General features: G+C 29.4%; 2 protein-coding genes across 2 annotated transcripts; both read right to left on the bottom strand.

The window, feature by feature from the left end:
* Positions 1–420: 420 nt before the first annotated feature.
* LOC106775212 (WAT1-related protein At1g68170) lies at positions 421–4,078 on the bottom strand. Its single transcript, XM_014662297.2, has 7 exons — positions 3,793–4,078; positions 3,458–3,520; positions 2,254–2,370; positions 1,894–2,149; positions 1,641–1,799; positions 1,243–1,394; positions 421–846 (listed from the first exon to the last, which is right to left on the bottom strand). Exons 1-7 carry the CDS (start codon positions 3,981–3,983, stop codon positions 630–632), a joined length of 1,155 nt encoding a protein of 384 aa, XP_014517783.1. The 5' UTR covers positions 3,984–4,078; the 3' UTR covers positions 421–629.
* Positions 4,079–11,492: 7,414 nt separating this feature from the next.
* On the bottom strand, positions 11,493–13,348 carry LOC111242640. The gene is made up of 2 exons (XM_022787011.1): positions 13,052–13,348; positions 11,493–12,911 (listed from the first exon to the last, which is right to left on the bottom strand). The coding sequence occupies exons 1-2, from the start codon at positions 13,082–13,084 to the stop codon at positions 11,937–11,939; spliced, it is 1,008 nt and encodes a 335-aa protein (XP_022642732.1). The 5' UTR covers positions 13,085–13,348; the 3' UTR covers positions 11,493–11,936.
* Between the last annotated feature and the right edge of the window lie 62 nt (positions 13,349–13,410).

Raw genomic sequence — 13,410 nt, 5'->3', positions numbered from 1 at the left:
AAAGGTAATAAAAACGAACAGTACATTTAATTCGGAATCAATTGCATATGAAGTTGTTTCTTGTACACTTTCACTAATGGGGTATTTGTAGTCAAACATAAAAAATAAGGAAATGATCAAAAGCCAAGGCACTAATCGAGGCTTTGACAAAGTAAAATACGTGTCAGATTATATGGAAAAAGACAAATAGTAGTTGAAATAACATGTCTCAATTCCATTACTGTAACCTATAAACGACAGAGTAACGGGAGGTTGACATACCTACACTCATTTTGATATGAAGAGAATGAAAAATAATGTTAAATGAGTGTAGATGTGTGTAAAAGAATATTTACTTTAAAGGATACTGTGATTAGAGTAGAGCATGTTAATAAGTTATTTGAGCTTAAGAAAAATATTGAAATGATACTAGAAATAGCCTAAGCAGAGCCATTTTTAAGTTCTGTATATATAAAATGAAGGAGCAAGAGAAATGAAATTATAATTAGCCACGCCTCACCTTCTCCAACACTACAAAAAAAAAAAATGGGCATAGCATGTTGGAGGCAATTAGAAAAGAATGGCAAGCTATCTACATTACTTGTATAGTAAATGCCTTGGATTAAGGGATGTTTAGTTCTTCTGAGATATTACTTCTTCTCTCCATTTTCCCCAACCGCATTTACAGCATTCACCAGGCTATTGCTATTGTTGCTCTTTTCTTCTACTCGAGGTTTGACCATTATTTCAACTGTGTCTAATTTATGGGCGCTTTCTGATGGAACCGATTGATTCTTCTTCATCTCTTTGCTTTTACCCCACAGAACCACGTATAATCCGCAAATAATCATCACTGATCCAATTATGCTGAAACCAACAAAACTAAATAGTTAAAGGAAGCCATTACGATCTATGTGCCAGCAAATTTCAACCCAAAAAAAAAACTTCCCCATTGTATCAACCAGAGATAGTATATTTAAAAGACAAACTACTTCACCATGATCCAACCCTACATCCCACCCAAACACCAAATAGCCGTGTTGTTTTGCCTTTTTTTTTGGAGGATAGGCCAAATGCATTATTATAAGTTGATGAGTGAGGGGATATGTCACTTAACAGAGAGAATAGCTGCGTTGTTAACCATATGTAACTCAACTAGTTGTATAAAATTCATTTTGTAAGGGTTATGTGTATTGGAGCATTACATAAGCATTAATTATTGCAAAGATAGCACAGCGACAAACATTGATAATATATATTTACCTCCCAAGATATAGCTTCTCGTCCAAAATAGTGGATCCAGCAAAGGCCACAACCACAAGCATAAGAGGGCTGAAAATAGAGACAAACAATGGACCTCTCGCGCGTACACACCACGAAATCACAGCCACCATCACTCCAGAAACCACTATACCCTACATCAATAATTCACATATATCCATCCACTTTTATAAATAACATGTAAAACCTTAGTATATGGTCTCAATTAGTCAATTATACTAGTATATTCAGTGACAGATCATGATAGTCAATGATCAGTGGGCTCCCACATGCTCCCAACAAAGACATTGTGTTACTATGTATATATATAGCTAGTATATATATGTGATTCCAAATAGAAATAAAAATAAAATAATGAATAGAAAGAATAGCATACACACCGCATAAGCTACAGTCAACAGTCTGATATTCCAGCCCAATCTCCACTCACTCAAATCTCTTTCAACACAAAATGCATAAGAAACGGATAACAGTGCCCCCATTAGGGACATTAACGCTGTGCTTGAATAAGGACAAGGGTATCTTTCACTCATTTTTGCCTGCGCTATAAGATTAGTCATCAAAAGGATGTTCACATAAACAAATCTTCAAACACGTAAACGTCATTAGCTAGAACGCAAAAATAAAACCGACCTGAATGATAAGCCATAGTGCATAAGAGACGTTGCTTGCGACAGACGCGAGTGCACCGAATATGGTCATAACGCCAGAAGTAGCGTGTGGATGTACGACATTGCCGTTTGGATGGTTGAAAAGATTTATGTGGAACGAAAGCATCTGAACTTCTGGGCCTTTCAAGAAAGTTAGAATCATTGCTCCACTAATTCCAGTTATTGTTCCAATTATCTTCGCCTTCCCTCCTGCTGTTTTTAAATTCAATCTCTCCAATCTCAACACATTCACCAAAAAACAGACATATTATATTCAACTTTCATTATACTCAAATTAAAACAACTACAATCTAAAAATGTTCATGGGTACAAAGCTTCTTACCCGAAGGAAAGGGATATGATGAAGGTGAGGGCCGGGATGAGATTGGATATGGCAGTAGTGAATGTTACTGAAGTTAAAGCGATTGCTTCCATGTTTAAGTTTTGAGGCAAAGCTCCACTGCGTATAAATTCATCACAAGCATTCTACATCAATTGCTACAAAAATACTACATACATCACACAGAATAACACACCACTGACTAAGAACACAATGAAAATATTATATTTAAATAATTAATAACATAAATTGTTTTTAGAGGAAAATAATATTTTGATATACACCGTTTTGTGAAGTACGTGCTTGACAACTATTTTTTAATAATATAATTTTATATTTGAATAATAAGAATAATATAAATTGGAAATAAATATAAAATAGGGTTAAATTTGGGTGGTACAATACATATATTCCATACTAATTTCAGAACTTATTCTTTTGTTTTCGCCTCTTATAGCCTCCAGTTTAAAGCTGCATAATACTATGCATGATATTGTTCCCACTTAGATATTTTGTTCTGAATAAACATTAAATTATTATGTCTCCTCGTTCAAACGAAAACCAACTCTAGAAATGTCTGACACTTAAAATAATAATAAGAACGACAATATCTTAACAACTTTTTTAATATCAGATTATTTAAAATGGATTAATCTCGAACTTATAAAAAAAATTGTTAAAAAAATTATTAAAAAACTTTTTTTTTCATAATAATTGGTGGTCCCGGTTTAAAAGTAAATATTTGGAAATGATAATTTCATAAATTCTAATCACCACCTTCATACGGGTTAAAGAATTGAAAAGATATTAAATGTGTAAAAATGTGTTTTATTTTTATTTTTAAGATGTCGCTCCGTAATTTTAAAAATAAAAGAATTGATTAAGTTCTTAATTAATTAAAACAAACACTCTAGTAATTATTAGGCTTAAATCATTATAAGAAATTAGTAAATGGAATGTTAATAATATAGATTTTATTATTAGTTAATGAAAAATATGGGGATGTAATTAATGATTGGAATTATATAATGATTTATCTCAAAATGGGTGTTAGTGTGCATGGTTGAATCTTAACGTGTATAGCAACTTGTTTGGAAAAAGTTGATGAAAAAAGGAAAAGAAAAACAATTGAATGAAGTAGAAGAAAGAGTTAGGATTATACGTGGATGAGCATATATGGAATATAAATAAAGAAGAAATTACCTACCCAATTAAGCCACATACGAATGCCTGAAAAAGTATCGTCCAAGTCATCTTCGTCCTCGTCTTCCTGCAAATCATCATCTTTTACATTTATTTCTTAATTTCTTCAAGTGGGTGTGTACCTTATACACTATTGCTATTGCTTCTTAATTTATCCCAAATAGTAATCAAGATCAAAACCCACAAATCATTTTCTTAAGTGGGTTGATTGGAAAAAAAAAATCATTCTTTAATTTCGATTTGACTATTCTTTTCCGTTTTTATCATTTTCAGTCTGCATACATATAAAATGAAAGATTAAGTAGAAAATGAAAGATTAAGAAGGGAAGAAGGAAGAACCTTTCAATAAGAAAAGCTAGTGGAGCAATGAAAGCAGTGGCGAAAACATAGCGGTAAGCAACGATGATACTCAAGTTCATGCCATCGTTAAGGGCGAGCTTGTAGAGAACATTGACCCAAGCATTTGCAACCTGCACCAACACCATTAGCAGAACTGGCTTCAATGCATGTACCACGTTCAACTTCTCCATGACAGTCTTTTGATAAGTACCAAGAAAACTGAAAGAAAGAGAGAGAAGAGAGAGACGCAATATATAATTTATGTTGGGCTTGCACAAGAGAAGAGAGGAGTGTTATTTATGGACAGAGTTAGTGTGTTGTAGATTCCACCAAAATAAGTGGTGCTAAATTGTTTTCCACAATCCTTTATTGGTTTTTATTACAATACCAAAAACAACAATATCATTTTTTTACTCACAGAAAAACCAATACGTAATTAATAAACTATTTAATTTAATAAACAATATTATTTTTTATTGATAAATATAGGATTAAATATGTTTTTAGTCCTTATATTTTGAGGCAATTTTGGTTTTAGTCCATTTTTAAACTATGGTACAATTTAGTCTCCCAACCTTAGAAAACTCTGGTTTTAGTCTTTTTTACTAAATTTTTTTAATTTTATTTTTTGTTTCAAACACGTTTTGTTATAGCATTTGAATTGTTTACAATGTTTAACACGTTTGAAACAACAAATGAAGTTAAAAAAATTTGGTAAAAAGAATTAAAACCAAAATTTTCTAAAGTTAAAGACTAAATTGTACCATAATTTGAAAATAGACTAAAACCAAAATCGTCTCAAAGTATAGAGACTAAAAACATATATAACCCATAAATATAAGAATATGAACTATTGTACTGATTGTTTATTGTATTATAGAATAACTTTAATTTACAATAAACAATATTTATATATTATAATTAAATTTCTATGATTTAATATGTTAATTATAATATATTATTTAATTATTATTTATTATAATATTATGATACTTTCCATATAAGTATTATTATAATAGAAACACGAGTCTCCTATTCATTCTATACTAATATATTTTAAAAAATACATTATCTTTTTACTTTATCATAAATCTTAACACTATTATTAAAAGATTATAGCTATGTAACTGATTTCAAGATTATTTTACATTCTTTCCTTTCAATAACAAATATTTTCCTTTTCGACATAAAAATAAAAAGATGATAACCATCATTTAAATGTTGGCACGTGTCCAAAAATTTACGTTCAAATCCAAATAAAAAGAATATGAATTGAAAAAGTATTGCAAATTATATATTATATTATAGGATTTAGGACATGAAAAAAAAGTTGGTGGAGATGAAATTAATACCCCTTTAATATATATAAGTTAGCTACCTTTTAAGGTGTATTAAAATTTAGTTAACAAAAATATTTCTATTGATAAAAAAAATATTTTGAAATATAAAATATTTTAAAAAATTTTATTTTTAATTTAAAATAAAAAAATTAAAAATTATTTAAATATTCTTAATCTTAAAATCCATATGATACGAGAATAGTTTTATTAATTAAATTTTGATAAATGAGGCTTAACCTGCGCCGGCATTCCATTAGGCTGTGTTTGGACGTTTGCTGTATATTTGTTTATTCTTCATTCCAAACTCCATCTACCGCGTCATTACATTTTTCCTTCTAAATAAACTATATAGTTCTTAGTTTGTTTTTCTAAATATTGTATTTGAAATAAATTTAATTTTATTGTTTAATACTCAGTTTTGATATTTCCTGGTTTTTCTTGGTGGATTTTATTTTTCGGTCATTGAATTATTTAAGTTATAAGATCAAACAAACTTCACCAATCTTTAATATACCAATTACTTTAAAAGAAAAATTACTTTCAAAATTTATCAATTTATCCCTTGAATCATATAACATTATTTTTATGATCATTTATATCAAAACTTTAAGGTTTTAATATATTTTAAATTATATAAATATGGTTATTCATAAAGTATTATTTGATTTTTCTTTGTTTATATTTTCTTTTAGGAAAGACAAATGAATTTGTTTTAATATGTATACTTTGGACTCATTTATGGTTATTGTTTGAAATAGTTAGAATTTTGACGGAAATTTCCATGATTAGATATAAGTATGAATATGATATTTTTTAAATTAAGTATAAAAATAGAAATATGTATATAGTTCTTATATTTGTTTTTGTTTTAAATTTGAGTTTGATAGAATCAAATTGAATGATATTAGTAGTACAAAACAAATTAGATTTGTGTGAATCATAGTTTTAATATATTTACGTGATTGAATTCTATTAAGCAGATCTTATCTTGATAGATTCAAAATCCATTTTAGATTTGATCTGTCAATCAGATTTTGATGAGTTTAGGGCATTTGATAAATTCATTAAATGGATAAGAATTTACTGAGCAAATCTTAATCCGAAAACAATTAAGAAATATTTTTATTAAATTTCTAAACAAATTTTACTATGCTCAGCTAATATACAATTGGCTTGACTTTTGTTATATGTGCTTAAATTAATTTAATTTTTTGTTTGTGTTTTCTACATAAATATTATGATTTTATAGGATAATTATGGTTGAATTAATATGATATGTTGGAATATATTATAATATTAAACATTATACTTATAAATAAAATTTGCGTTATCAGATATAGTTAAAATGAATAAGGTATTAATTTTTAGAATGACATGTTTAATATAAACACCTTAAAAATATTTATTCAATACATTTAATGTTTATTATTTATTTAAATCTGTATCTATATATATGCCTTCAATAAAATTTTAGTGTATGCTTCTAGTTGAAATAGTATAAAGTACGAGGTTTCAATTATTTGATTTTGGGTAATTTTATTTTTATTTTTTGAAATTAAATGACATTATTGATACGATATGTTGATGAATATTATTGAGTAGACCATTATTGCTATATTATTAATCTCAAAAATTAAAAATAACATTTCACAAAATCAAAGGATTAGAATTTTTTAATTAAAGAAAAAGTATAATATCCCAATTGAAAGGAATAGAAATATATTTAATCCATATAAAAATAACGAAACAAAACGTTATTGTATTATAATGCCTTTTCAATGTCATTGTTAATTGCATATATAAAAAATGAATACAAATGTATTAAGTTTGATTACTAATTTAAAGTATAAAATACTCTTCTTCTTTTTTTGTCAAATTCTTTAGGTTTCAGACTTATCTTAGTTAATACACGTATTATCGTTTAGATAAGTGCAAAGATGACGTTGAAGAAATCATTAATTATATATTTAACATAAATATAAATATATTAAGTAGATTGATCATATTTAAAGGATTAAATACTTATATATTTTTTTAATAAAAATCTTAAGGCTTAACTCTAACATTTCTCAAAAGGCTTTGGCTTAACACTAAAATAGATTAAAAACTATTTTGAGAAAGAAATATAAAGTTCGAAAAATAGATATTTTTGTGGAGTATTGATCATAACAGAAGAAATCATTTGAAAAAGAAAATGACATTACCAAGTGGAAAGAGAGCTTCTCGAGTGAACGTAGTGTGTGCAGTGGAAGTCAACATCAGCTGCATGAATCTCAAAGATGAATTATCAAATGAATATTTTCATAAGTTTTTTTTTCTTTGCACTTGCAATTTCCGTTAAAAAAAATATCGAGATTATTTGTTATATTCTTAAGTCTTATTTAGTTAAATTAAAAGTTATTTACAAAAGATATCCTGATGTTAAAATAAATGATATATAATTTCACATTATAATAATTAATGTTTATTAAATACAATTACTTATTACTTTATTGAAATTTATATTTATAAATTTCAAAATAAATTTTAAATTAATGTGACTTAATCATGATACCATTGTTACTAATTATATTTTACTCAAATGTTAATGACGATCTTATGGTAATTTTACTTTTCAACGTTGAAGATGGCAATCCCGTCACATATTACAAACTATATATAAGTTGAAGCTATTTGAATGAATGGTTTTCTATTTTTAATAAGTTAAGAAAACCTTTTTTTCTTCCTTAAAAAACATCTAAACCATAAACTTTATTCTCCTGATGCGAATTATTGAATTGAATATTATCTAAATTACTATTTGATACATACACTACACATATTTGAACTTTAAGTGCGTGCCACGTAAAATATAGTATTTAATGGCTTGAGTGGGCTTGTGTGGCTGGGAAACTATGTAACATGTTTTCAGAGATTCGCCAGATCCAATACATTTTTATCATTTTTTAAGGCAAAAGGTATTTTGGTAAAAGATCACGAGGCTGCGTAATTCAAGCAAAAACCAGAATACAATCCTACAAGCCAATAGATTCTGGTCATTTCCTCTTGTTGGTCAGCTAAACATCAAAATATAAAACTATGTTTTGACACTTCATAATAAAATTATCAAAAGGTTATTAATATATAATTTCTTGATTAAGAAATAGTATTCATAGGTGAGATAATGGGATGAATGTTCTCGGAAAGGCTATTAACATTGGATGGTATTTAAAAACTTATAATCGTGTTCCTGGGACAATTGTCAGAGGTTGTCACTTTTAAGTTGATGTAGGGTGGGATCTAAAAGGAGAAGCAAATGCCATTTTTGATGTTTCATGTTACTTGGTTAAACCACAAATAGTGCACATTCAAGCCAAAGAAAAAAACACATGTAAAGTAGCACAAAAGGATGAGAGTTAGGTTAGTGGGGGTCTCAAGATTCCATTATTTTGTTTCTGAATAAACTAAGGATAGACAAAACTTTTTAAACTTTTTTCACATCTTTAATCTTGTACAACTTTCATTGCTGAAAAAAAAAATCTTTAATCTTTCGTACCCTCTCTCTGTCGTGCTTTCGAGATGTAAAGTTCAATTCAAATATTTATTATCAAAAATATATTTTTTTCATATATAAGTTTTTTACCTTCAATATTATTTTCTTTAAAATATATAAATATGTAGTATATGTCAAATGAATGAATATAAGAGTGTTACAAATTTTGGTTAAATACTTAAGATCGAATGATGGAGAAGTTGAGGTTGAAGGATCGAATCCTTTATGTCAGATTTGGTTAAATACTTATGAGACCGAATGTCCGAATAGTTGAGGTTGAATAGGCAAGGAATTGAGGCCGAAGGGCCGTATCATTTTATCATTAGTCTTTTATACAAATTTATACGAAGAAAGTGTAAAAAGTTTTTAGAAATGTATCAACTATGGGGCAAGTTTTCTTTGATATATAGCAATAGTTATGAGTGCATGGTCCTTCACGTGCACTTTCTTGTTTGGGTCAGCATGCACTAACCCCAATAGAATAGGTCATGCAAATGGACTGAATTTTCTATCACTTCCTGATGCACCATCAAATTCAGCCAGAAAAGCAAACTTGGCTTCTTCCATTATACAAGCAATCACTTTTTTGCTCTAAGTGTTTAGTGATAACTTGCCACCAACACATAACAAGCAATCACAAAACCAAAACCTTATGGTGGAAATGAATGACTAACCCACTTGGCTGCAATTTTGCTTAGTGCTCAAATCCTCCTTTCCTACCTTATATCCCCTCTCTATAAACCCTCCTATGATACTACTCTCATAGGCATCATCATCCTCCTCAAAGTTAAGCTATATCCTACTCCAATCATCCATGCATTCGAAGAGTTCCAAAATATTGGTAAAACCCAAACGAAAATAGAAAAAGGGCAGAAAGTAGATTAAGATACCCTTTAAAGAGTACGAAATACCTTCTTCCACCATCCATCTTTTGGTAATGAACTTCAGATTCTCAGGATATACTCTTTAATTAATCTTACACATTTGGACACAATTCTTCTTTCAATAAATTCTCTATTTATTGAGTTCACTTCTCTAAGTGGTTTGTACATAGTTAGGGAACACTTCTCTGTTTATTGAGCTCACAAACTTAACTTAAGAATAAGAAAAACATAAGTAATTATTCTTTTCAAAATGGTTATATGATATTTTCATACTTTTGAAGTGGTTTTTTATGACTATTATATTTATGTTATAGTATCTTGTGTTCTTTTTATTTCTAAATTGTTTATAAAAAAATACTTTATGTTTTTATTTTTTGATATATCTTTTTACCTTGAGATATGGAAAATAAAAAGGAAAGGTGATTTTGAAAAGAATCTACCACAATTTCGGATGTTAGTTTCGAAAAAAAAATCTCAGATGTGAGATATGTGGATGCCAATTCAGAATCATCCCTACAGAAAGTAATTTACACTAATTAATTAAAAATATTAAATTTTAATTTTAATTTCATTAAGAGAAATAAAAATAAAATATATTCAATAATAAACTTGAAGATAATACAGAGGTAAGGTAACTCAGCTAATAGAAAATCATATAAGTATAAATTATTAAAAGTAATTACAATATTAACTTAAAATATTTTTGAGTGGTATAATTCCATTTATACCAATCACTTTCTTATTTAATTTTAAAATTAGAACAATAATTATTGTTCTAATTACGAGTTTGGCACTGCCAGTGTGAAAGTATAGAAATAAAGCTTAGAGAGGTGTCATGTATAAAGCACGGTTTGATATTTCTATTAGCATGTTAGATAGTAACATGTTAGATAACAATGATATTATCAGTGTCATTTAAGTGGTTTTTAGCTCATAATAAGAATTGAGCTAATTATCCTATAATCATATGTTTTTTTATTTGTAATAGTTTGTAAGACCTTTAAGATGAAACTATTATGATGTAATGACAAATATTAAATAGTTACTTTTATATGTATTTTGTATCTTTGCTTTTTTTAGTTTTTCTCATGTCAAGCCTTATTATCTTTAAGTCTAATTGATTAGGTATTATTCGTTTCATAACATAAAAGCATGTATATAAGATATACATTTATACGATCCTATAAAAACAAGTGCGATTGCTTATGAATTTTACTTTTCTTATAATATAAAAAAAAAAATCAGAGAACTTATACAAAATAAAACAGAGCATAAAAAACATAAAACTTTACAGAATATCTTTTAGAAACTAAAAACTATTTTATAAGTGTTTATTCCAAGTCATAGTTTTTATTTCCTTTGATTTCTAAGCTTCATACAACATCTTTATTCTTAAAAAGAAAATACAAAAAACAAATAAAACCACACAAAAAAAAATGCAGTTTTTGTGATGAAAACAGAGATAGTTTATGATAAAATATATACATAATTATAATTTATACATAATCAGTTATAATATGTATATGGATACATTTCCTTCATCATAATTACAAGGTATATATACACACACATTTATTAAAGGGGTTTCATAGGTATTGGATAGGTATTGGAGGGGTTTTGGTCGCTAAAATTTATTTTACATGATAAAAGTTGGTAGAGAAATAAAAAATATTTTGTTAATATATTTGATCCTAGAATAACCAATCTTTCTTAATATAGTAAAGCTGCCCGAGCAAAATGATATAACTTTAAGAATATTGCATTCATGTTGAATTCTTATCTATGTAAAATCCTACTTGAACATTCTATATATAAGGTCACCCAGAATGTAATCACAGTGTACACAGTCTGTAATATTTCCAAAGCAATACACCAAGCAAAAAGATGAGTAAGAGATTTGATAGGTAAGACGGACACAATCAAGAAAATAAACTAAGAAATAAATCAGTGCTATGGAATAGTCTCATTGAAATGCCAGTAAAACAGTGAACAGGTGTGCTCTGAAATACTCTTTCCGGGCAATGTGTAGCTTATCATCTCATTTCAATATGTCATCAATGAAATTAGTAATGCTTATCTTATCATTCTTGCTTTTCTTAGTCAACTTTAACGTTCTTAAACAAAAACTTCATTCATTTTTCATAGATCAAACTGAAAGCAGAAGAGCAAATCCAATGTTAAAAATGATAACAGACCTAAAAGATAACAAAGAGCTTTCTAGGTTTTAACCAAAACAAGAGAAAAAACTGTATATCTGTTCCCTCCTAGGATGGCTTCTAAAGTATCCACTTTCACAAGCAACCATCGAATGACTCACTCCCTTGGAACCCCAATGTTAGAGTAAATACTAACTCATTCTAACAGATTGTGGGCTCGCTAATTACTACCTCAGTTTGATTTCAAACTACAATTTCTCCTACTGTACTTCAAGAAATATCTATCTGGTTGTGCATTGCATAGTTTTTCCCTATGCAATGCAGAATCTGCTTGCTTACGATCAAGTTCCATGCCAGTATCTTCACTCGTGTTTATTATCCTGTCAGAACAACTTCCTTCCCCTTCCTTCTGCAGCTCTTCCCCAACCCCTTCACCATCAGATTCCGCTGTGGGCTCATCAACTTTTGAACCAGTTTCCATGCCCGTACAGAGAAGATTCAGACCAGTTGAAGAACCACTATCCAAAGATCCTACAGAAACCAAAGGCTCACATAAAGATTTACTTGAGTCCGTCAATAGCTTATTGTCACAGGACACTTCATGCTTATCACGATAATTGGCATTCCTTAAGTTTGATGTGTTGCCCGACGAATCAACACTAGAAGACAACATTTTAGGAATATCCAGTGAACTTGTATTCAATAAGCAGCAACTCTTTGAAATCCTAGGCAAACAATTAAACTGTGGATGTAACTCAAAAGTCAATTCAGAGCCATCAACAACTTCAAAAGCATCCCTCTCGGGAGGCAGATTCAAACCACTCTTTTTCTTACTTGCTACTAGACCTAAAGCATTATTTGCAAATTCAACCGCCCTTTTTGCTACCAAAGCTTTCTTCATTGCCCCCTCTCTAGCCCTAGCAGCTGCTTCAACCTTCTCCCCCACCACACGTTTTGCGTCCTCAACCAAATCCTCCATTGACCTCTCCAAATTTCCATCGGGCAAAACCCTAGAACTACCATTCTCTACTATAATCCTACCATTTTCACCACCCAGTACTCTTCTTTTTCTTCTTCTTGAAAGTTCCAAGTGTTTAGGAATCCAGCAATCCACACACACAGAAAATTCAGAGTCCACAGAAGCATAGGACCATGGAGGAGCATTTTTGTATTTCAAAAAACAGGTTTTGTGAACAGAACGCTGACACTGATTGCAACGATATGATTCAAGAGAAATTCCATAAAAACAATAGGAACAAATTTGAGAAGACTCAACGGAAGAAAAACAATTCTTGCATAGAAGAACTACACGCCATTCGCTATAAAGGGTTCGGAGTCTGTTCTTACCGGAGCATACGTCAACCTTGAAGCCGCATGCATGACATTCCGTTAAGTTGGGTAAATCCCTAGTTTTTTTGTGTGTTGGAACGGAGTCTGAGAGATTTTCATATGACTCTGGCTCTGGCTCTGGCTGCACCTCTGTTCTTTTCTTTGATTCCAGGAGCTTCATCGCCCGTGAAACTCCCATTATTCCAGATCCAAGATTCTGATAGGGAAATAAAATGTCTAGGGTTTTCACATTTTTGAGATTTGGGGTCCTCTCGATGGAAGTCGAAACAGCTTCCACGCGCTATCATTGCGAGTGGTACTTCCAGATTTTCTTTTACCCTTCCAAAAATTAAGTAAATATATTCCTTATATTTGAT

Source organism: Vigna radiata, chromosome 10 (assembly GCF_000741045.1).
Source record: "Vigna radiata var. radiata cultivar VC1973A chromosome 10, Vradiata_ver6, whole genome shotgun sequence".
Lineage (NCBI taxonomy): Eukaryota > Viridiplantae > Streptophyta > Magnoliopsida > Fabales > Fabaceae > Vigna > Vigna radiata.
This window is presented reverse-complemented; position numbering and strand designations above follow the sequence as displayed.